At 44.1% G+C, this 25,895-nt stretch overlaps 1 protein-coding gene across 1 annotated transcript in view; it reads left to right on the plus strand.

Annotated features, from left to right (window-relative positions):
• Positions 1–25,895, plus strand: part of OXCT1 (3-oxoacid CoA-transferase 1) — an 85,576-nt gene that overhangs the window by 54,951 nt on the left and 4,730 nt on the right. Inside the window, exons 9-14 of the mRNA XM_015424477.1 lie at positions 3,544–3,658; positions 3,780–3,874; positions 4,018–4,066; positions 5,924–5,996; positions 8,916–8,991; positions 20,912–21,001. Coding sequence (XP_015279963.1) covers positions 3,544–3,658; positions 3,780–3,874; positions 4,018–4,066; positions 5,924–5,996; positions 8,916–8,991; positions 20,912–21,001 — 498 coding nt within the window. The remainder of the gene's footprint in view (positions 1–3,543; positions 3,659–3,779; positions 3,875–4,017; positions 4,067–5,923; positions 5,997–8,915; positions 8,992–20,911; positions 21,002–25,895) is intronic.

A 25,895-nucleotide genomic window follows, 5' to 3' on the forward strand; every position in this document is an offset into this window, starting at 1 on the left:
TATCATCTTCTTCCTTAGCGACCTCGTCTGTCTCTCCCAACTGTAATCTCAGGAACTCACGTGCTTTAAGGACAGAGTCAATCTTTTCTTTTTTATTGTATAGTTTTGGAATTAACCATCTGTAGGCAATGCTGTTTGTTTGTAGAAAAAGGATTAAGTCTTTATATTTCTTTCTCTTTTGCCTTATTTCAAATGGGATGTCTTTTAGAATCCTGATGATGTTGTCCCCGATTTTCAAGAGTGTTCTGTAGTTGCTTTCAGGATTGAATCCCTCACATGCCTCTTCGAGAATCTGACCACTATCTCCCTAGGCAGATTATTCTTCCTGATATACATGGAATAGGACCTGTAGACCACATCCATTTCGTTTGCAAGATATTCCGCTTTCAAATCTATAACTGGGGCTAATGCTTCACTCAAGAGTTGCTTTAGATTCTCGTCTTTTAATTCTGGGACCCCTTGAAACCGGAGGACCAAATTTGCTTTCTCCATTTGCAGCTGTAAAAGTTAAGATTCTTCCAAAGCTTGCTTCTTTTCCAGCTTTTGCACCTTTTTCTTAACGTTTTTAGTGTTGGCGTCTATTTCCTTCACCTTCTCAGCTGTTTGCTCCATCATTTTTAAAGTTTCAGTCAGTTGGAGCTGCTGAGTTGCAAGGTTCTGATTTAAAGTTGTCAGCTGTTGTTTGATGTTGGTCATCTGGTCCAGCAGAGGGCGCAAGGAATCTGCCAACATTTTAGAGAACTCAGTGACCTCTTCCGGTCGAGGGCTCATGCTCCCACTGGTTTCACTTTTGCTAGTTTGTCTTTCTCTGCCTTCTTCCCCACCATCTTTATGGATTGTTTACTTTTGTAAAAACTTTGCTAAAGTCTCTGAAAATTGCCCATACACCTATCTGTGCTCTGGTAAGTCTCTCAAAACAGATTTCAACGCTTCCGCTCCCCCCTTGGTATATCGTTTTTTAGTTCATGCGTATGGGAGGGGCCCCTCCCCCACTTGCTTTTCTCGCTGTTCCTGGGGGTGGGCTTTCTTTTTATATTCCCGTATTTGCTTTAACCCGACTCACTGTTCATTGTTGGTGATACGACCTTGCTCGGAACACGTTTAAAACGCTTGATCTCCGACACTTGTCCCGGTCAGCAGCTCTAGATCCATGCGGACACTCAGCGGCAGGACCGTCAGGGCGGAGGAACGCCTCAATTCCCCAGCATCACGCTGGTGAAGAGGTCGCCCCTCAAAAGCTCCATAGCTAGGAGCCTTTTGCCAAGGCTCCGGGGGGGTGGCGACCAATGTTCCCTCTAAGCCGTGGAGTCTCGTGAGCAAAAATTCTGCTTTGTGAGCTCCTGCCATTAAAGTTGTGAGCGAGCAGTTTGGCTTCTGCATAAATCAGTTTGCTCTGGAACCCTCCTTCCTGAGCTAAGACAAAAATGCGTGAGCCGGAGGCTAAAAAACTGTGAGCTAGCTCACACCAACTCAGCTTAGAGGGAACACTGGTGGCGACCCGTCGCCCCCCCCTCCTATCCACTGGTGCACAGATCACATCCCCGGGTGGTCCAGTGTGTTGCCATAAACCGGAAGTTCCACCAGTGAGCAGTTCTTCAGCACATTTGACAATTCTTTTCTCGTCCGCTAAAAGAGCTTACAATTCTTATTTGAGGCCTAGCATCCATCTGTTACTCCCATTGCTTCTTTCGGATCATGAGGATTGATCTAGGTCCTCAGGAACTCATCTTCATCACATAGACTTGCTCTGCATTTTCTCTTTCTTCATGCCCTGCGTCTCTGTGTGTTCATATCTATGTTTTGCAGTCTCCTTTTATATATATATATATTCCAAGGGTTTTTATGTAGTCTAGACCACAGTTAAAGCAGGGATTAATCTGGTCTGCTGAGTTTTATAATCCTTCTAGGGATCAGTCCTGTCAGATAGTGAATGGCAAAGGAACACTGCAGCCTTCTCTATTTACTGCCATGGAGAGAAGCCTATAAAGGCGCCATCTGCCTAGGAGGCTTTGACTGCAGCATTTTCAGGCCTAAATTGTCTCTGAACTAATGCAGTTTCCAGCAGACTGCCAGGTGTGGATTCCAGTATAAAGTCGGTTTCACCTGGTGCTTCGAAAAAGAAGGTACATTGCTTTTATCTCATTAGAAGAGCAGTAATTACAGTCCTGTACATGGCTTGGCATAAAAAGGGAGCAAAGAGGCTGTAAAGAAACCTTAATTTCTGTCTGATTTCTGAAGTTACTTAATAAAAATTAAATAAAGCAAGAAGGGCAGGAGCTCAGATCTAGCTGCAAGTCACAGTCCCACCCGTGGATCTTAAGGTATTCTAATAAGCTTACAGGAGTGCTTTTGGGGTCTTTTTCTGTTTTGTGTGTGTGTGGAGAGGGGTGGGAAGAGGCTTAATTTTCCTCTCCGAGCTCTGTTGGAAGTCCGCCTTGCCAAATAAAAACCAAGGTTCTTGGATTCAAATACGGCATTGTAATATTCAACCATTACCAGAGATTTTTAGAAGCACTTGACATCCATGTACCATCCTCTTAAATTCTGTGTTTCTGTGTTGTCTGTAATCAAAGTACTTTGCATTGCTGGTCAGATCAGTTTGCGAACCTGATACTTTTCCAAGCCAAGTCTTTGAGAGCTGCAGAATGTTGGCAGCTTACATCCTCCTTCCTTCAAATCCGTGCAGGTGTTTTTCCAGCAGAGGAACTATCTCCTGAAGTGCAAATCCAGCAGTTGGCTCTGAATTTAAAAAATGAATAGGGTTAATCCCTCCCCCTTCATTGTCACCACAAACCTTGAAGAGTTCTTACCTTTCTGGTACTATTGCCATGCATTGTTTCGCTTCTAGGATTGAATTCAGGAAGGTTTCCTGGGTGACTACTTGCAGACAATGAGGTGTGGGTTTCTGATTCAGGGACTACACAAAACCTGACCAGCAGGTGGCAACCTGGAGCAACACTTGGTCGCTTTTCCATCTGTGGTCTTTTGTGATTGTTCTGCTGTTTAAGAATACCTGGATGGGGCAATGGAGGATTCCATTAGAACATCATAAAAGACCTCTTGGCCATCCCCTTATGTTGCCTCTTAGCACTGGTACTCAAAGATATACTGCCCTCGAACACAGAGGCTCCTTTTAGTCACCGTAGTTAGCAGCTCTTGATGAACCTGCTCTTGAATCTGTCTAATCCCCTTGAAGTCCCACCTGATGTAGTTTTGGCTGTTTAATGTCAAAAGATTGCCCACCCTTGTGCTAGGTGGCCTTAGGCAAACCACTGTTATCTGAGCCTGAGGCCCCCGACCCCCAGCTACTGTCTGGGGACAATAATGACCTACCTTACAAGGTGGTTTTTAAAGGTTGCAAGGTTATTTTTTTAAGGATTACAAGAAGATAATGCATATGGATTGTGTTGAATGCCCAAATGATATTATAAGTCCTTTTAACATTTATTATTATTGAAGTATTTCTTAATCATTCTAAAATGCCTGAGGAGCTCTGCCCTGTCTGTAATGCCTGTCCGTAAAACCTCCCCTTTTGACATTTAGCGACTGTCCCTTCGAAAAGCCGACGATTCCCAAAGCAAGCAAAAGAAAGCCGGAGACAACGTCAGAGAGCGGATCATCAGGCGAGCAGCTCTGGAATTTGAGGATGGCATGTACGGTATCCTTTCTCCGTGGCTGAATTGTTTGAGCGGTTGGGGGTTTTTTTGGGGGGAAGGCGTTAACGAGAAGAGTTGTTGAGGCCCTTTGATCGGGTTGCCCCTTGACTAATTCGTCTCCAGCGAACCTGGGCATTGGAATCCCACTGCTTGCCAGCAACTTCATCAGTCCTGACATAACGGTCCACCTGCAGAGTGAAAATGGAGTACTTGGTTTGGTAAGAATGGACATGGGAGCTGTGACTGATCCCCGTGGGGGGGAAAAGGGCGGGGAAGAAGAAGGCGTTTATGAGAGCTGCTGTCAAAATATTTGATGGGAAAGTTGCTATAAGACTGTGCATCTTGTTTGTTTTGAACCTAGGGGCCTTATCCGCTACAAAATGAAGTCGATCCTGATCTTATCAATGCAGGTACACCTCTCTGTCTATCAGTACCGTTTATAGCCTATCCTATCTCTCAAAAAACTTATATACGTATTTTCCCATTGTTTCCTCCTAATAACCAGAGGTGGGTTAGATTGAGGGAAGATCGGTGTCCAAGGACTCCCAGTTAACTTTATTTACTTCAAAATTTGAGCCCAGTGGCACCTTTAAGACTAACAAAGTTTTATTCAAGCTTTTGTGTGCATGCACACTTCCTCAGACACATTGAAGTAGATCCCATTCAGGGCTCTTTTTGTAGCAGGAACTCCTTTGCATATTAGGCCACACCCCCTAATGTAGTCAATCCCCCAAGAGCCAATCCTCCTCTTCTTACAGGAGCTACTGTAAGCTCTTGGAGGATTGGCTACATTAGGGTGTGTGTCGCTTAATATGCAAATGAGTAACTGCTACAAAAAGAGCCCTGATTCCATTTCGATGCGTCTGAGGAAGTGAGCATGCACAGGAAAGCTCACACCTTGGATAAAACTTTTGTTAGTCTTAAAGGTGCCACTGGGCTCACACTTGGTTCTTCTGTGTCAGACCAACATGGCTACCCAGCTGAGTTTATTTACTTCACTTATGGCCTCCCTTTCTGTCCAGCGGGGACCCACAGTGGTTTACGTACTTGTCCTCTCCTCCATTTTATCCTTGTCACAGTCATGTGAGGTAGGCTAGGCTGAGAGAGAGAGAGAGGGAGGGATGGGCCCAAAGTCACCCACAGCACGTTTCTGTGGCAGAGGGGTGATTCAAACCTGGGCCTCCCAGAACCCTAGTCCAAAGCTGCACCACACTGGCTCTCGTGCCTAAGTATGAATTTGTATCCAGACCTCCCTTGCTGATGGTCAGTGTGAGAGCCAGTGTGATGTAGCAGTTAAGAATGTCGGCCTAGAATCTGGGAGAACTGGGTTCAAATCCTCACTTGGAACGTGGGAGCTCCCTGGTTGACCTTGGGCCATCCACACTTTCTCAGCCTCACCTACCTCGTAGGGTTGTGAGGATAAAATGGAGGAGAAGAGGATGATGAAAGCCGCCATGGGTCCCAGTTTGGTGTAGTTTGGTTAAGAGCAGTGGACTCTAATCTGGGAGAACTGGGTTTGATTCCCCACTCCTCCACATGAAGCCTACTGGTGTGACCTTGGGTCAGTCACGGTTCTCTCAGAGCTGTTCTATAAAGAGCAGTCCTTGAAAGAGCTCTCTCAGCCCCACCTACCTCACAGGCAATGTTCCCTCTAAGCTGTGGAGTCTTGGGAGCAAAAAATTCTACTTTGTGAGCTACTGACATTAAAGTTGTGAGCGAGAGATTTGGCTACTGCACAAATTAGTTTGCTCTAGAGCCATCCTTCCTGAGCTGAGACAAAAATGTGTGAGCCGGAGGCTAACAACCTGTGAGCTAGCTCACACTAACTCAGCTTAGAGGGAACACTGCTCACAGGGTGTCTGTTGTGGGGAGGGGAAGGGAAAGGAGATTGTCAGCCATTCTGAGACTCCTTCGGGTAGTGAAGGGTGGAGTACAAGTCCCAATCTCCTCCTCCTCCTCTCCCCCCCCAATGGATTGGGAAGAAAGGCAGGGGTACAAATGAAATAAATAAAATGAAGTTCAAGATGCCATCCAAACTGAGTCACTGTCAAGAGGGTCTGTTGTCTCAAAGTTTTGCTCTTGTATAGTTGGCTTAAGGTTGGCAGGACTGTATTTGCAAGGCAAACATTGGTCTATTGGTATTGTCTCTTCTGCAAGGAGTTGTACCAAGGGCTTCTATGAATCTTTTAAGTAGGCTGGAAGAATAAATGAAAGGGGGGGTTTCCTTACGTGGCCATCGCAAACGTAGCATCCTGTTTCTTCTACAGGAAAGGAGACAGTCACCGTGCTCCCTGGGGCTTCCTACTTTTCCAGCGATGAATCTTTTGCCATGATTAGAGGGTACGTAACAAGTGACTTACTTTTGCTCAGTGTTAAGACTACAGGCCCGCTGTCAAATGTCAGCTCATTGGCTCTGCGGAAATTGAAGAAACTGTGACAAAGTAACGCTAATAATATATTAAAGAGTCAAAATTATACAGTGATGAAAAGGTGAACAATATATTGGTGAGTGTAGATCATTGGATCGAACAGTTGTCACTGTTTTCTGCAGCCCTTGCCTTTACATGAACGGGGTAGATGACCAAAGGTCAGACTTTGTTACGTGGAACACCTCCCTGCCATTTTGTACTAAATTGCTTTGTTTGATGCAACTATGGGAGGAGGAGGAGGAGGAGGAGGAGGAGCTGAATTAGATTCCTTCCATTGGACTCCTCTCCCCCTGATACTAGCTGATCCAAGCTGATAATTCCTTTGGCAAGGGGGGGGGGACATGTGGCCCCTGCCCCCTGCAGCTTGGGGCTGGGAATGCCTGACGGAAAAGGGTTAACAGGAACCCCCTCCTCTAACAGCAGGGCCCTCCCATTGGACAGGGAGTTACCCATTGCAAGGAATACTCTTTTTTTTGCCATCAGGTCACAGCTGACTTATGGCAACTCCGTAGGGTTTCCAAGGCAAGAGACGTTCAGAGGTGGTTGGTTTGCCCTTGCCTGCCTCTGCATAGTGACCCCGGACTTCCTTGGTGGTCTCCCATCCTAATCCTAACCAGAGCTGTGACCCTGCTTAGCTTCTGAGATCTGACAAGACCGGGCTCGCCTGAGCTATCCAAGTCAAGGCAAGAAGGATGTTACTCATATGAACTGCCTGTCAATATTACGCGGTGTTAGCCCACAGCAGACCAAACATGGGTGCAATGGTATCCAATAAAGACTGGAGTCTCTCAGGCTTATGTACAAATAATATACAGTTTATTATACAAGCCTCTCACCAAATCTTTACACTGAGTGACGTAATGCTCCGCTGCGCTCGCATTCCAAGAAGGAATGAACTATTCTGTACATCACTGAATATATACAACCACTGGCCAATCACAGCCAATGCTGAGTCACTGTGACTCAATGCTAATTAGCTCTAGCAGTAACCAGCTAGAACCGGTCAGAGCCAGCTCTCATGACACTTAGAGCTGTCAGCTCCTGTCAGTTAGATGCCGATGATCTACAGCATGACTTAACCATACATAGAATACTGACACTCCCCCTTTAAGTCATAGCTGCCATACCAAGTTTGTGCTTCAGCACTTCAAACTTTCTCACATACAGGCATCAAGTTAATAAGTCAGCCACATGTTGTCATGTACAATGGTTAGCTATATCAAGCCTCACACCATTACATATTTACACACTTACATTTACATCACATTTTGTATTTACAAGCATACAATCACTTTGTTATTTTGTTTTGTTGGTCACAGTAAACATCCCTGTTGCGATCAACCTTTATTTACTGCACCATTTGTTAGCGTTCTTCTTTGCTTTCATACTTCATGCTTTATTTATTTGACACAGAGAGTCATCACAGCATTTATTTAGCCCTTGTATTCACAATACTTCCAGGCAACCTTGTTAATGCAAACCTTCATTGTTTGCCATCAGGAACCAAACCTTAAACATGAGTTGGTTATTTGCTCACAAAGAGCTTAGTTTTTAACACCTTTGTTATATTGCTAGCTTTGCAAGCCTCAGCAATGCACCTGTTATTTATTTACACTTTGTTACTGCCCATAGGCACGTGTTACAATAAACACTCTCTTTACATCTCTGTTATTTGTGCTCTAGTACACAGAAGCACCCTCTTCCACAGGGAAACCAGTGATCATATCACAACCATACCTAGTTGTAAAATCTGTTACTGTGTCACACCCAGACACACCCAGTCTACTCCAAAGAGACATCTTTTGTGGCACACGTTCAATAATAACAGGTTTCTTATCCCCTTGAACTGCTTTCACAGAAACAGGTAAAGTTACATTTTTTACAGTGCTAATTTCAGACACCTCTGGTTCAAATCCAAACCTTATTGGAGGAACACCTTTTGTAATTCTTTCTGACACTCTGGGTAAAACCCTTTCATTTTGCATATTGTTTGAGGATTGCTCCTCCTTTGGCACAACCTCCTGTTTAGTTACACCCTCACCAACACTTTCAGTGCTCTCAGTGCTAGGCAGCACAACCATTTGGGGTAACTGGAGGCGCCGCTAGTTTGTCCTGTCTTTGTCTCTCATTTGTACTATGTGGTCTTATTGTCATGATTTGCATTCTGCTGCCTCGGGTTAGTGGCAGACGGGGCAGATGCGCATCAGATGTTGGCATGCACTGGGCATTTCGAGGAAGAGTGAAATGATAACCGAGGAGCCAGAGCTCTGTGTGCCTCTTAGAATGTCTGATTTGGCCCTTAGATAACCAAACAAGGGGGACCTGTCGCCCAGCAAGTGCCCAGTGGGATTGCAGACCTCTCAGTACAAACAGAAGCACATGTATTTAGACATTAGCCCTACTTTTGCCAGTAGGTCTTACTTCTTAATAAATGCTGTTAGGAACATAAGAACATAAGAGACGCCAATGTTGGATCAGGCCAAAGGCCCATCCAGTCCAACACTCTGTGTCACACAGTGGCCAAAAATACCAGGTGCCATCAGGAGGTCCACTAGTGGGGCCAGGACACTAGAAGTCCTCCCATGCGGCTCCGTAGTGCCATCCTAAGCACAGTTGCCCCCTTCTAAGCCTGTTGACTTCGTTGGGACTTTGAAGGGTGGAACTCTGTTTAGGATGGCTCTGCAAGTCACCCATGTGTCCAGTTGTATTTGACAACAGTGTTCTTCACCGCTTAGAGAGCTTGTAGTAGAGATAAATAATTAAAAGTGTGCCAGAACTCCTGGTGCTGATCGCAAATATATGCTAATTTCATTGTTTTTTTAATTAACAGAGGACATGTCAATCTGACTATGCTCGGAGCGATGCAGGTGTCCAAATATGGCGATCTGGCCAACTGGATGATTCCTGTAAGTGGACGGAAAACATTTTCTCTATCATCTCTGTGTTTAATCTAAGGAAGTATAAATATACTTGCAAAATGCACTTTACTGAAATCTTTGCCCTCCACCAATACCTTTGAGAAAGGAGGCTTGAACGGAAAAGGCAGGAAAGGCCGGTAACGAGGAAGTATCCAGATTACCTTCTAAAAGCTGTTTGGGGCAGTGTTGGGCTGTTGATCCTGTTAGGTCTGCACGAGTAGCTAGTTGGAGGAAGAAACAGTGTTCTTTCAGGGGAAGTGACCCACTTAGATTTGTGTGGTTGCTGGAAACCTTTCCAATTAATAAATTCAGATAGGGAATAGTGCCCAGGAATCTGGGTTATAAGAAACTTGACAAGAGCTGGTTTTAGGGAGAAGACAAGAAATGACATTGTTAGAGCAGTCTGTGCTGCCCTGAGAGTATCTTCGAGGCATTACATGTGAGGCTTTCCTTTCCAGGCTGATTTCGGCGGGGAGGGGGGACAACAACAGATTGCACAGGTTTAAAGGAAGTGCCAGTAAAACATGCTGTTGATTGGCTGACCAACCTATGATGTTATCCACATAGCATTTCTAATACTTCTCAAAACCCCCTCCTTTTTCAAAGATACAACCCCTACTTGCATCTGATGAAGGGAGCTTTGACACTCAGAAAGTTCATGCCCCCCAAAATCTTGTTGGTCTCTAAGGTGCTGCCGAACTCGAATCAAGCTGTGTGTTTGTATTGTAATTCGTCTTTTAAAAAATTAAAATTAAAAAAAAATCCAGCTTCAGTCTATGCATCTTATCTGAGCAAAGTGCGTACTTGGTGGCCCGCATCTACAAATAAGCTCTCTAAGTCATCAGAGCTGCTGTTCTAAAAGCCATGCCACAGATACACAATGCAAAACAGAGTTGAGGGCACTGTTCTGTCTGTTCTCAGGTTGGAATAAACATTATTAGTGCTAGCTGCTGAACGTCTGCTCTTTACTTTGTAGCTGGTGCCTTGTCAGTGTGCTTGAAGATTTCTCCCCTTCCTCTCTCCCAGATTTCGGAGAATTCTCTGTAGTACAGAGTTTCTAGCCACTTTCTCATTTGGGGTCCAGAAATCTTTTGCTAGAAGTCAGGGCTTTCTTCCCTCCGTATTCAAGTTATTTCCAGGCATTGTAGTTTTCAGTAAGGAATCCTGCTGTCCGTAGCCAAATTGCTGAAACTCTAAAAAAAAATACAAGTGACAGAAGAAATTTAATAAACTTCCTAAGGCAACCTCATTTATAATAACAAGGATTTCAAAGCCCACCTGACAGTTTTCCTTTTGTAAAAATTCCCTTTTTATTGTCGTGTGCCTCTGGAGCTCAGAGCTGATTCGTGTCCTGCTGTGAGCCTGCGACTTGTGATATTTCGATGCCAGCGGTTCACACATCTTTGCACCTGACACCAATTTAGGGTTCCTGGAAAACAGCCTGTCTCATTCTCAAGGCTTCATCAAAGGGAAGTTGAAGATACACAGCAGTTACAGGGCCTTTTGTTGCTTGCCTTGTGAGATTTGATGCTTTGAGCAAGCCTGAATGCGATCAATGGAGCATGTGGTTCTTTCTGCTTAAAGACCAAAAAAAAAAAAATCTGCTGTGAAATGAAGAGAGGGGAAATTATGAATTTAGGGGAGTGTGTGGATTTAGGGAAATATATAATTTTTATTAGCTGGATTAATTTTTCATCCTTCAGGGATCCAACCCGTTTCCCCCTTGGTATGCACAGTTTAAAACCTGAAATCTCACCTCTCTGTGTTTAACATAGTTACCTTCAGGGCTATTTTTGGGCAGGAACGCACAGGAACGGAGTTCCGGATGGCTCCCAAGTTGGCCACGCCCAGCAAGAACTCATTAGCATAACAGGCCACACCCAACAGCAGAAACTCATTAGGATTGGCTACATTAGGGATGTGTAGCCTAACATGCAAAGGAGTTCCTGCTACAAAAAAGGCCCTGGGTTTTGACAACAAACAAGGTAAACAGAATAACAAGCAAAAGGTGGGTGTGACTGGATAACCACACTTCTGGTAACATGGGGGTGCGGCCTAATGTGCTAATGAGCTGTGCTGTCGGGGGTGTGGCCTAATATGCTAATGAGTTTCTGCGGTTGGGTGTGGCCTATTATGCTAATGAGTTCCTGCTGGGCTTCTCTACAAAAAGAGCCCTGGTATTTTGGTGTGTGTGTGTGTTGTAAATAAACTTTGTTCTTGTTCATTTAACTGAGTCTCTACTAGGGAAAAGAACAGGATATAAATATTTAAATAAATAAAAAGCATATCTTCCTGTCAGTTTACCTCAATTCATAGCAGCCACAAAATTCTGAGAGCCAGGGTGGTACTTTTGCACTAGTTTTGCACTAGAATCTGGGAGAACTAGGTCTGGATTTCCACTCTGTCATACAAGCTTGCTGGGTGACCTGGACCACTGATACACTCTCAGGATAAAATGCAGAAGGTGGATGTTGTAAGCGACTTTGGGTTCCCATTGAAGAGAAAAGTAGGGTGTAAAGAAGTAAAATGAATAAGTTGCTGTTTCTTCAAACATTTTTTCCTACTGGACTTCCCCAGCAGAATGTGACAGGTGGGGAAAAAATGGCAGAAAATCCTATGGGGTAATGTCTGACACCAGGAAACCATCACAGGTGTCTTGTGTCAAGTCAGTTGTGAGAGCCATTTTGTGTAACGGTTAGGAGCGCTGACTCTAATCGGGGAGAATCGGGTTTGATTCCCCACTCCTCCACATGCAGCTGCTGGTGTGACCTTGGGTCAGTCACAAGCTATTTCAGAGCTATTCTCTCAAGAGCTGTTCTCTCTCAGCCCCACCTGCCTCATAGGGTGTCTTTTGTGGGGAGGGGAAGGGAAAGGAGATTGTAAGCTGCTCTAAGACTCCTTCAGGTAGTGAAGTGCAGGGTATAAATCCAATCTCCTTCTCCTCGTCCTCCTCCTCCCTCCTCCCTTCTTGATAGTTGCTAATAAAAGTTATTACACAGATTTTGTTCTTGTTTTTGGACTTTTCATGGCTGATCACAACATTTCCCCTGATTTAGCATTATTTATCCTGATGCATACCTTTGAAAAGCTGACATGGGCGATCATACGTACAAAAGCGGTGGCAAAGGTGCAATTCCGGCGTGGAGTAAAGGGGTGTGATCAGACAGAAACATCTGTCTAGCATCCCGCAGTCGTTGGCAGGGCGTCTCGTTGCACCGCAGGAGCATGGAAAAAAGCTACCAGGGAAAGGCTACTAGTATCCGGAACTGCGGGGGGGGGGGGGGGGGGGGGGGGAAGTTTGATCGCGCAGATGCTTGTCATTACGGCCCGGGGCAAACAGCCTCGCTTCCCGCCTGCATTATCTTGCGTGTGTGACCTCAGCCATGGACTGGTATTTGAATGGTTTTTGAAGCTCTGATTGCTGTGGCTATCCCTTGGTTTCTGTCTGGAGTGTGCAAGAGATCATTGCTTTTAGGAACAGCACTGCCACAGCTCTTTGGCAACTGGGTTTCATTGTCTAGAATCGGTGCCTCATGATGTTTTGCAGATAATTTTGTTGCCTTTCTTGGGGGAGGAGAAGGGGAAGGAGTCTCAAATGTATTATGCATAAATGTAGTTTCTTTGACTAATGATGCTTTTTATATTGGTAAAATAGCTTTGAGCTGTTGAATATCACACTTTAAGAGCGGAGGACTAATAGTAGAGAACTGCCTAAAAGTGATGGATGAGTTCTCCCACAGATTTATGAATATTAGTGCCATAAATACTGATCTTGCTAATACAATGCACAAGATCAAATCAAGCATTGAACCAGTGACAGAGATGCCCTGGTGGTAATAGTTGATGAATCCTGAAGAATCAATTTGGGGGGAAAGTTCTGCAGTTAGCATATGAACTTAGCGCTAACTCCCCCCCCCCTTTTAAAAATGGCTTGTGTTAGATGTTTGGGTCTAGAAGCTATTTATCCTGGACAGAATTCATTTTTATAATGCTTTTCAAAGTTCCCTTGTTGTTTGTCTGATTTATTTGACTTTTGTTCTTTTCTTTTAAAACAACAACAACAAGCTGTAACACGTATCTTGGATCCTGGGAACATTGGCTTTTACTGTTGGTGTTAAAGGTGTTGCACTGCTGGCTGGTTTTCGTGTGCATAGCATTACTCTTTATAGAAACATAGCTCTGGAAGGGGGACCCCCAAGGGTCATCTAGTCTAACCCCCTGCACAATGCAGGAAAGTCACAGCTCCCCCCCCCCGTGACCTCTGCCCTGTGACCAGAGGAAGGCAAAAAAAAAAACCCTCCAGGATTCCTGGGCCTATATGGCTTGGAGGAAAATTCCTTCCTGACCCCAAAGACCTGGCATGTTAGAAGCTGCCTTGTGAGTCTTTGTGCTAAAATATTTTCAGTGTTTTAAAATTAGAGGAGTGGTTATTGATATCTTCATGTGCAGCATGTGGCTTGCTAAGTTACATTTGAGAGAGCGTGTTATGACTAGCAGTGCCCACATTTGATTGCCCTTGGGTTTGCTTTTGGGTTATGTCAACTGGTCTTCACTTAATTTCCCCCCCCCCATTGAAGCCACAAGAGAAGCTAAGTCAGATATTATTAACACTTCTGTTTGTTTCTCTGTCTGTAGAGGTCAGTGTTAGCCAAGACTGTGAATGACACGTTAATTAATTTCACAACTTGAGGCACAAGTAGCTTTAGGGAGACACAATTGTGATAAAAATCAGTCTTTTAGTAGTTCTTATAGTAGTTTTTCTTTCCACTTTTGGTCACTACCCATACAGTTTCTCTGGATTGTAGCTGTTGGCCACAGGTGGAAAATATACAGTTATTATCTGTCAATCATTTCTTCATCCCTCCCTTCCTCAAAGGAGTTTAGGGGAGTTCTGTAGGGTTGAAGTCTCATCTCCTTTTCTGCTCATGGTATGCACTGCTATGTGGGAGAGCGGGAGTATGATTTTCACCTCCCCCCTCCTTCCCTCACACTGCTGGCTTCTGCTTGAGTCCATACAAATATACCTGGGAGCTGAGTACCCCTCAGGGGCAAAAATTCAGGGCATATAGTAGTGGGAGAAGAGCAGTGGGAAGGTCATAGTTAATGCAGAGCTGTTCCATTCATGCTGCATAGGATCCAAGGCATGGTTCCCCCCCAGTTTTTCCTCATATCTGTCCTGTGAGGTAGATAACCCCCCCCTGAGAGAAATTGACCAGCTCAAGGTTACTGTGAGAGAGAAACTGACCAGCTCAAGGTTACTGTGAGAGAGAAACTGACCAGCTCAAGGTTACTGTGAGAGAGAAACTGACCAGCTCAAGGTTACTCAGTGAGTTTTCAGAGGAGTGCTTGAATCAGAATCTCCCTGCTCCTACTCTGACCACATCCTATATAATCTTTGAGGTTGTCAACACAGATTTAGCAGATGGCACAAACGGGATGCGTCCAGCAGTTTACCTTCTTTCCAAATCCTGGGAACCCCTTTACTGTTACCTGCAGAGACAAATTCTCTCTTCTACTCCCATTTCCTCCATCCCCAAGACCCACAGGACTGGGTTATTTATGGGGAGATCATACCTACCCAGCTTCGCTTTAAAATAAGGATTAAATTGTCAAGGTAGTTGCCATGACCGAGGGCCTGGAGATGTCACATTGAGGACGTAGGCTCTCCCTCTTACTAGTGTTCTTACCTGGGGTGTAAACACATTGGCATGTATTGATCAGTGTGCATCATGTGGTAAGGTTCTTTAACCAGCTGCCATTGGACAGCTACTTTTAGCAATTCTTCTGTAGAGAAAATCACATTTTAGCAATTTCCTGGCATTCCTTTGGTCTTTCTTTTCTTCCTCCTCTTCCCTTTGGTAAATCTAATCTAGCTGTCGGAACTGGCATAGGAGATGACAGTAATTTTGTAATTGTCCCATTTTTGAGGCTGGCAATCAATGGGAGATAAAATGACAGAACAAATATATTTTCAGACCAATTCATTTTAGTCCAGCAAATGCACTTTTTTCCCATTGGAGAAGAAATGGAAAACACAGTACAGGCTGGTATCTTTTTTAAAAAACGAACTTGCTGTAATGTGCTGTTCTGGGCAATGGATACTAAATGTTATAGTAAAGGTATATTTGAAACATATTCTCACAGGGAGGAAGAGAAAGTCATCCAGGGTTTCCTTGCTTTTAGTTGTTGATACCTTTTTTTTTTTGCAGGTTTAGAAATAATTGAAGTTAACATATTGCTGAACACGGGTTTTCATGCAGTTATTTTTAATCCTTATGAGCTCTTTCGATGGAAGGAGAGTATTAATAGAATCTCATTTAACACCTTTGGGTACTTGTACACGTTGCAGAGCTGAGTCTGGTTAACCACCAGCCTCATCTCTAAATGCTCTAAATTTGGGTGCCCCTTCCTTGGGGAGGGGCTGTGGCTCAGTGGAAGAGCCTGTACTTTGCATGCAGAAGGTCCCAGGTTCAGTCCCCGGCAACTCCAGTCAAATGGGCCAGGGAGTAAGGTGATGTGAAAAACACTGGGCCATGTGTGCACACATGTGCTAGCTGAGGATAACACTTCATGCATTGGGTGAAGTGGACTCTCTGCTGTGGAGCCTTACATCACAATAAATCTGTTAAGCCTTTATGTTTCCCTGAGCTGTTTTCTTCTTTGTGCTGTAAGAGAAAAATTATGACAGAAAAGGGCAACCAAGATGATTAAGGGGCTGGAACATCTTTCCTGTGAGGAAAGGCCGAAGCATCTGGGACTTTTCAGTTTAGAAAAGAGATGACTAAGGAGGACATGATAGAGGTTTATAAACGTATGCTTGGGGTTGAGAGAGTGGGCAGAGAGAACTTTTTCTCCCTTTCCCCAAATATCAGAACTTCCAATGAAGCTGATGGGCAGTAGGTACGGGATGGACAAAAGGAGATAATACTTTATACAGTGAGGGATTAAAATGTGAAATTAATTGCCAGAAGATATAGTGATGGCCATAGATATCTTTCAAAGGGGATTAGACAGATTCATGAAGGACAGGTCCATCTGTGGCTACTAGCCATGGTGACTAAAGAGAACCTCCATGGGCAGAGGCAGTCAACTTCTGAATCCCAGTACCAGAAGGCAACATCTGGAGAAGGCTTTGGCCTGTATGCCCCGTTTATTGGACCCCCAGAGGAACTGGGTGGCCACTGTGTGAGACAGGGTGCTGGACTAGATGGACCACTGGTCTGATCCAGCAGGGCTCTTCTTATGTTCTCTACCTGAGACCCTGGAGAGCTGCTGCCAGTCTGAGTAGACAATATTGACCTTGAAGGACCAATGGTCTGATTCAGTATAAGGCAGCTTCATGCTATGTTGTGATTATTCCTGGAGTGGTGGTGCTACATGGCAACCTTCAGAGCAATTGCCAGCCTTTTGGGGAGTCTTTGAGTAACTTTGTGTAGGAAAGACCTTGTCAAGAGGAACAAAGCTAGTGAGGATGGAGGGGGGTGGAGACTGAACTGAGAGGACATTCCAGAATCCCCTGTGATGAAGCACTCTTGCTCGGTCAGGTTAGAGTCAGAGCTTGCTGTCTGTAGCCTGCTAGATTTCTCACCAAGAAAGAGTGAAAATGGTGGTGCTGGTTCTCATTTAATAGGCATGTGTCTGAACCTCAGCATCGGCTCACCCTGCTTATCTGTGGTAGTAGCCATGGAGACCTTCCTCACCATATGGACCAATCCGTACGATGAGTTACTTACACTGAGAAAGCAGTGTGCATGGTATGGCAGAAGTTACCCTGCTCGTGTAAAATTAAGTGTTCTTGATTTTAGTAAAGTAAATGGGAGGCAAACTCTATGTTCGGGACTATTAGAAAAAGGATTAAAAATAAAATGGTTATTATTATGATGTCCCTGTATAGATCTGTGGTGTGGCCTCATTTGGAGTACTGTGTGTAATTTTGGTCACCGTATCTCAAAAAGGACACTGCAGAGCTGGGGAAAGTACAGAAGGTGGCAAGCAAGATGGTTTTGGGGGTTGGTGCACCTTCCCTATGTGGAAAGGCTGAAGAGTCTGGAACTTTTCAGTTTAGAAAAGACGACTAAAAGGAGACGTGGTAGAGGTTTATAGACTCGTGCATGGGGTGGAGAGAGCTGACAGAGAGAACATTTTCTCCTTCTCCCTAAGTTCTAGAATTCGAGGCTGTCCAGTGAAGCTAACAGGCAGTCGATTAAAGAGGGACACAGCAAGTAATTCAAATGTGGAATTTGCTTCCAGAGGATGTAGTGATGGCTACATAGAAAGCTTTAAAAGGGAATTAGACGGTTTCATGGAGAATCGGTCTATCATTGGCTACTAGCCATGGTGACTAAAGAGAGTCTCCAGGTTTGTCTGTTTATTTATAATTTAGATTTGTTAATTGCTCAGTCCCTGAGTACTCAGGGCTGTGAGCGATGAACAGCAACAAACAACAACAATCTATATATCACATCATAACAAAACATCTTCCAACAATTTAAAATTAATTAAAATTAAGGTTCAAAGGCAGTAAACCTCTGAATCCCAGAGCCAGGAGGCAACCTCAGGGGAAGGCCTCGGCCTCTACACCCTGTTGTTGGCCCTCCAGAGGAACTGGTTGGCCACTGTGTGAGACAGGATGCTGGACTAGATGGACCACTGGTCTGATCCAGCAGGGCTCTTCTTATGAGTTTATTTCTGGGTAAATGTGCTTGGGATTGCCACCTACAAGTCTAAGAAGACCTAATCCCTCCTCCTGAATTGTTACTACTGGCCAGGTCAACAGGATGGGTTGATATATGCACATGCATACATATGCACACAGACGGGGCTTTTTTGTGGTGGTACTCTCCCGTATGGTGTGTGGGGGGTTCTCCCCAAGTCCTGGGAGGGGGGAATGGATGCAACCTTATATATGAGCATCAGTACTTTTAAAAAACAAAACAAGCACTGTTTGTGTTTGTGTGTGTATAAATTTTAAATCACCAAGACAGAACAGAACCAACATTTCCTGTTGTATACATCTCCTGAACTGTATGCAAAGATATTAAACAAGATATATCTCTTGAAATTTCTGGTATTCAGAACTTCCATAAGCAAGGGATGGGAGCTGGTTATATCTTTTCAGCTGTTCATACTGTTTGGTTAGTAAGGTCACAAGTAGTCCTAATTTGACATGTAGGCATAACATAGAAGTACAAGATCACTCGTGGGTATCATGGGTCATTAGGGTGATTATCCAGGATGGTTTCTCCTGGATTCCTAGCACCTGTAATGACCTGGTAATCCTGTGTCTAGTAGAAAGTCCACAATAGTAATCCATCGCTTCCAGTGCAATCCTAACCAGAGTTTACACCTTTCTAAAGCCCAATGGGTTAGGAAGGTTATTGATCTGCTTAGGTCTGCACTGTTTGTCATTGAGATTTTAATGTTTATATTAATTTCTGATTTCTTATAAAACCAGGTTATTAATAAGAGAGGCTTGCTAGAATTGACATTTTACTTAATTTTGCTGGGGGGTTTTTTGGTAACTATTTTAATCCATCCTTCGGGGCATCCTGCCTGATTTTTCCAAAATGTCTGCCAGTGGAACTGATCCACGAGGAAGTGTATTTTGGAAATGCGAATAGGAAGTTACAAAACTAAATTGAGTGAGTCTGTCATTGACAGATCATGAAAAGCTGTTACGGAACTAAGTTGGGTGAGTCTGTCATTGACAGATTATGAAAAGCGCTCAAAGGTGCACTTGCTTGCGGAAAAGCAAGTCAGCTCTGTTTCAGTTGGATCTTAAACACAAATTGTTTCCTGTCTAGACTTTCTGCTACGTGGATCCATGCTACTGTGGTTTGTAGCTTGGATTCCGGAATACATTCTGAATGGGGGGCTGCCTTTTAAAAATGGCTTGGAAGCTTCACTTAACACAAAATTCGAGAGTCTGTTTGGGACCGCCAGCCATTTCAAACACCTGCACTGAAAGGTTTTCGTCAGTTGCTTTTTACCCTTAAGGCCCTTCACAACCTGTGTGTATAAAGTGCTGTGAAATCACAGCTGACTTATGGGACCCCATATGGTTTTCAAGGCAACCTTGGACTCATATATTTGATGAACTGCCTCTCTCTGGATGAAGTTATGTACCGATTTTGCACCTCTGGCCACATTCTTCTAACAGTGCTTCTCTTCCATCTGCTCTAGGCCTGTTTTGGCTGTTGTACGATTCTAGAGTTGTCAGGTCCCCCCTGGCCGCCAGTGGGGCATTGGGAGGGGGGGTACAGCTGCCAGATCCAGGTTGGGAAACTCCTGGAGGTTTGGGAATGGACCCTGGGGCAGACAGGAACCTCAGGGGGGTACAGTGCCATAGAGTCCAGCCTCCAAAGCATCCATTTTCTTCAGGGGAACCGATACCTGTAGTCTGGAGATGAGCTGTAGTTCTGGAGGATCCCGAAGTCCCACCTTGGAGACTGGTATCCCTAACTGATTCTGTGGAATAGCTTTGTAGAGGGGGCTGAAATGGTGTCCTCACTCACTGTGCTAGGAGAGCTTGAAAATTTGTTTCATTTCAGACGGCCATTATGTGAGTCAGCCAATAATGCGGCTCCGCTGAATTGTTAAGGAGAGCCGAAGTAGATGTATTACGATAGATCTTTGCGAAGTGGCTTGTATTTTAGGGTTGCCATTTATTCTCTGTTTTGTGGTAATCTCTGCCCATTGCCATTGGCTAGCCACCTTGAATGCCTGGAGAAATGGAGGGATGAAAATATTTTAGTAAGTAAGTATAGAATCGGCACTTTGACCGCACTTACTGGATGTCTGTTTTATTTCTGCTGCAAATGTCATAGAAGGTCCCATTAAAATCTCTAATCCTGTGGAAAATATCCAAACTCTGCTACCTGAATATATAAACCTAGAAGCTAGTATAATAGCCTAGTTATCTATTTCTGTCCTGCTGTTGGATATTTTTAGATCAGGAGCAAAGGCCAGTTGTTCAGTACTGAATCTTTATCGGGGAGACCTGGATTCAGATGAGGGTTGCCAGCCTCCAGGTAGAGGCTGGAGTTTCCCTGGAATTACATCTTATCACCAGACTACAAAGATACATTCTCTAAGAGGAACTTTGTGGCATCACATCTCCGCTGAGCTCCCACCTCTCTCCAAACTCTGCCCTCCCCAAGTACCACCCCCCCGACCCTCTAGGAATTTCCCAACTTGGAGTTGGCAACCTTAATTCAAAAACCCTGATGAAATCCCTTACTTTACAGCTGCATTATGGCATGCATTTTTCATGCTAAATGTTACCTGGGGCAGAACCATGATTGGCTCTTGTTAGGCTATAATATGTGTTTCTGGCCTGTCGCCTCCCATATGTGAAATGGGAAGCTGAGTTATTGATGTGAAGGTGATTGAGACATGATCGTGAAGAAGAGAAGAGATTGGATTTATACCCCGCCCTTCACTCGGAGTCTCAGAGTGGCTTACAATCTCCTTTCCCTTCCCCTCGCCACAAAAGACACCCGGTGAGGTAGATGGGGCTGAGAGAACTCTTTTGAGGACTGCTCTTGAGAGAATAGCTCTGAGAGAGCTTGTGACTGACCCAAGGTCACCCAGCTGGTTGCATGTAGGGGAGTGGGGAATCAAACCTGGTTCTCCCAGATTATAGAGTCTGTGCTCCTAACCACAACACCATACTGGTGTACTGCATATATAAAGAGTTCAATAAATTATTATTAATAATAACAACAACAACAACAATAATTCAGATAAAGCTGATTTGGTGTACATTTGCTTAATTCAAAATAAATTTTTGTACATATTTTTAGGTGCGTTTTCAGACTTTGACAGCCAAGAGCTGCAGGCTTGTTTGTTGATAGATTTTGTTTGTTTGTTTGTTTAAAAACTCTTTCTTTGAAAAATGTGTTTTTAGGGCAAGATGGTGAAAGGAATGGGTGGCGCCATGGACTTGGTGTCCAGTGCAAGGACCAAGGTGGTGGTCACTATGGAGCACTCAGCGAAGGTAAAATTTCATCTCTCCATCCTGATTTCTTGAGACTGAAAATATTGCTGCCGCTGAAGCTTGTCTCTGTTTGCTTCCTTTGGCTTTTTCCTTCTCCACATGTCTCTGCCTTTTGCCACGCTCTGTGGAACAAGCAGTCTCCTTCTCTCTTTGTTGAGCCTCCTCCAAATCTCTTGTCTTCAACAAAGCTCTTCCTGAACCTTCCCCGTGCCTTCTGCTTGCTTACCATCCTGCAGTTTGTTGCCTTGTTATCATCATTTTCTTGTTCATTTATTGTATGCTGAAAAATCCTCAGAGAAAGGTGGGGTCACTTCTGTATTCTGTAGAGAGCTCCCAGCACACTTTGAGCACTCCATAAAAGTTCTAACGTTAGTTGCAGAGCCTACAGAAAAAGTGTGCTCTAGTGTCAGCACTTAAGAATTGACAGTATTGTTATCAATAAATAAAATTGCACCAGTATTTCCTGCATCCTCTTCTTAGGGCTTCTTTTACATGATCGTGTTCCTTTGAATACAAAAAGCACTGCCAGTTTAGTGTTGCTGGAATATCCCATATACAAATGCATGACCTGAGAAAGCATCAAGTAGGCAATGAAGTAATCAAACAGTGCCGGCACCAGACAAGTATCTGTGCTCTAGAAACTATTAAACAACTGCCAACTCTCTCAGCGCAGACAAATGTCTTTTAACTCTCACCCTTCATCCACGCTGCGTTTCATAACCTTGGAAGTAATAACGCCCTTTGTAGCCAGTTGTCCATTTTAGTGCCCTTTATCTGCTATCAGTGACAAAGTCACCTTGTGTGGCTGGTCTCTCTGGGCTGCCAGCCGCATATGTTTGCTAGGGACATGGAGCGAAATCTTGCTGGCCTGCTTTGGAGGTGTATCTGTATGGCAAGCCGACTCACAGATGGCTTTTCTTGTGGGATGACCATCATCCTGAGGCAGTTATGAGGAGCCTTAGTGTTGTTGACCATATTATGAATTAGTGGCCTTCAGGATGTCAGGAGAAGCCCTGATTTGAGTTCCAGATCTTTCCTAGGTTACATCAGGACCCATGAGTGCGGCTCAGTTCTGTTATACAATTCTTTTGTAGGAGGTGCCTGTATACTTGGGAGTACAGAGACTTCTATATCTGTTATATGGGCTTCTCATTGGCATGTTTTTATTGATTTGGTCTTAAATTATTTTATCATTTTGTATTTTTTAATTAGCCAGTTTGGTTCTATTGATTTTTTTAATTGACTTGGAATTGTTGCCCTTTTTGTTTTGTTTGTTTCAGTAATTGTCCCTCTTTGTGTGCTCTGGTCTGCAGATGTTTACAGTGGCAGCATAGGATACCTCAGTGGCAGAGCTGCTGAGAGGGAGAGGGATTTAGGGGGACAGAATTCCAGGGGCTGCTGGTCAACCTTGGGAGCCCATAGAGTGGGGCAGTCATATGATTTACTTTCATACAATGTTTGAGTTTGGCCTTGTTGGTGTGAGGGAGGGCCTTTGCGTGGAGACTCTGATCAGTGAGAAACGTATCTCGACTGCTGAGATAGGGTATGATCTTTGTCCCTCTGTGCTGGCCCTGCTGAGGTAACCTAAGGGTATGATCTTTGTCCCTCTGTGCTGACCCAGACACAGCCCAGGGATTACTGATATTCCACAGGCCCTCAAAAATATCAGTGGGTACAGATTATACAGGGAAGCAAACATACCAGTGGGGGTAGGCTGCTTTGAGAGCACTGTGGACTAGGAAGACACATTGTACATTTTAGAAACAATAAAAAATAAGATTTTGGCTCTCAGCCCTGATAAGGCGTTCGCAAACATTGGACTGGTGTGGAGGTTAGAGACAAGGGGTAAGAACAAAAACGATTGCCCCTGGCATTGGTGAAGTCCTGGTGTTTGCTGATACTTTGTTTCCCATTTTGATGATTTTTCTGGCTACTGTTAGGTTTTAACCACTGCCGTAATAGTGGATGGCAGTGAGATAAGCTTTAACTGCGACATTCTGTAATAGATCAGTTCCTGGGGTTATGGCAGCTGTCTGAAAAGCCATTTTTCTTTCCCGCAAGCCTGGTGTTTCAATCTCTGCAGGATGCTCAGAGGAGATATTACATGACCTTAAAAGTATACCTGTTAGGTTGATGAACACTTTTCTTAAAAATAGCGCAGATAAATTGTTACTGCACCTGGGAATGAATCGTGGAAGGTCTTTGAATGTAAAAAATACAGCAATATTGTCTTTGGTGTTCCAGCCATTTCCTCTTGAGATCCATCATATTCCTTGAGCAATCCAACTGCCTTGAATTACAGACATAGTTCTTAACTGATATAAATTAAAATGAAACAATTGCTTACAGCACAAAACCACCCCCACACAAGGAATGTTTGAGAAATCATTCCTTAAAAAATTAAAGAATACACACACTGAATGAGAGAATGTACACACTGATCCCCCAGTGATGAACAAGAGTTTAAAAAGAACCGCCTCCACTGTAAAATTACATAACACTCTTCTAAGCTGCTTTCTGAAATGTACAAAAGCAATTAAAAACTTGGAAACGAAATCGCAAGGGCAAGAAGTTGTTACCAAAACTGTTCACGATGTTAACAGATGTCAGATGTAGTTTCTGGTGTTATAAATGGGTGTCAGTGCTGTATATTGGCTCATAGATCTTTGCATCCAGATTCAGGCCACCTTCAGATGTCATGACAAACCGCAGTGGTCTGTAAGCAAACTCTTTTGGCACATGAAGTGACTACAGCAACACATCTGTGTTTGTGCCCAAGCAAAGCTGAACTTCAGTTGGTCGGGACATCTGAATGTAGCCATTACCTTTTCAGCCTTGCCCAACACGATCTCAAAATTGAGGTCAGGCTTAGATCCATATGTAATTTTCCTCTCAGTAAAATTCAATGTATGGAATAAATTCGTCTCACTTCCACCTATGTGGCATTTTCAAATCTGAAAGTCGTTTTGAGGATCTTGCATGTGACTCTGAAAATCAGCTCCCCTAACGTCCGTATAAAACCTTCATGAGCTGAGAAGAAGAAGAAGAAGATAAGAGATTGGATTTATACCCCGCCCTTCACTTGGAGTCTCCGAGCGGCTTACAAACTCCTTTCCCTTCCCCTCCCAACAACAGACACCCTGTGAGGTGGGTGGGGCTGAGAGAACTCTGACACAAATGGCTCTTTTTCAAGGACAGCTGTGCCAGAGCTTGTGACTGACCCAAGGTCACATCAGCAGGTGCAAGTGGAGGAGTGGGGAATCAAACCCGGTTCTCTCAGATTAGAGTCCGCACACTTAACCACTACACCAAACTGGCTCTCAGAAAGGGGGAGGGGGATCAGATTAGATCCCCCTTCCCCTTTCTGTATTAAAGCACTCATACTTGACATACAAAATGTGTGAGATGCCTCCTGATGCAACTGCCAAAATATTTTTATGACTTGACACTCCCAAAGAAGAGCTTTTACTTTGGCAAGAATGAACCGTTCTTCCCTTGGCAGTTTTGAAGGGCAGATATAATAGAGTGTCATATTCCAATAGAACATGCAGTTGCTCGTATGATAAAATCGAAACCATTGAACATATGATTATGGAGTGCCCTATATTCAACGCGTTGAGGGCTAATTTAGTCACCCCTTTACTTCAAGATATGGCATGCTAAGCGTGTGAGCCCCAGGTATCATATTGGGTACAAATGATCATGTCACCCTCTCCGTGGCAAAATTCATAGGTGCAATAATCAAATATAAGAGAAATAATAATGAGTAAGGTCTTTAAAAAAGTTGGTTCTAATTTCTGCTTAAGGTGATAGCCATATGAGCAGTGATAGATAGATAGATGGATGGTTGTGAGAGATGCACTGATGCAGTGTCACATATGAAAACTTCCTTAGTTAGGTCATTGATTAGTGGGGGGGGATTTTCTGGAGTGGTCAAGAGGGCTAAGTCTGAAATGGATAAAAATACAGGATTTGGTCACCCAATGAAGACGTCATCATCATCTCCTCCTCCTCCTCCCTTCTTCAATAAAAGCAGCCCTCAAGGAGAGTAGAGCAGGCTTTGATTAAGTCATCAAAGAAGCTCCTGTTTGTAGTAATATTATTTTGAGCAGAACAGAACAGTAGGGCATAAATGATTTTATGATCAATGTCTTGTATCAATTACTTCTGCCCTGAAGCACTGGGGCTCCCAGTTTTTTTGGAAAACCATTACCAAGTGCGGAAAGGGAGGAGAATTCTAAGTAATAAAACTTCCCCAAAAATCTAATATGTACAAACTAAAGCTTAGCTTCCATAACTATTAATAAACCAGAGATTGCAGTTTTGGGAACTGCCTTTGGTGATCCACTCTTGCAGTGCAGATGGAATCACCAAGCAACTGCTTTTTTTGGAAGGAAGAACAGAAGAGAAGAGATTGGATTTATACCCCGCCCTTCACTACCCAAAGGTGTCTCAGAGCGGCTTACAAACTCCTTTCCCTTCCCCTCCCCACAACAGACACCCTGTGAGGTGGGTGGGGCTGAGAGAGCTCTGATAGTAACTGCTCTTTTTTCAAGAACAGCTCTTATCAGAACTATGGCTTGCCCAAGGTCATCCAGCCAGGTGCAAGTGGAGGAGTGGGGAATCAAACCCGGTTCTCCCAGATTAGAGTCCGCACACTTAACCACTACACCAAACTGGCTCTTGGTATTGCTGTTCCCCATGGAAAAGCATCACTATTATCAGAAAAAACCATTTAATTTATCCCCCTCATTTGGTTACTCCGTACAGTTGACACTAATGCTGGGGTGAGATCAGACCCAGGTGAAAGATAGCAAAAACCAGAGCAGGAATGTCAGGAATTAGGAAGATCAGACAGATGAGACCTGATCTAGTTTCTTCTGAAACATGGCAC

This window comes from Gekko japonicus, unplaced genomic scaffold (genome assembly GCF_001447785.1).
Source record: "Gekko japonicus isolate JY-2015 unplaced genomic scaffold, Gekko_japonicus_V1.1 scaffold82, whole genome shotgun sequence".
NCBI classification, from domain to species: Eukaryota; Metazoa; Chordata; class Lepidosauria; order Squamata; family Gekkonidae; genus Gekko; species Gekko japonicus.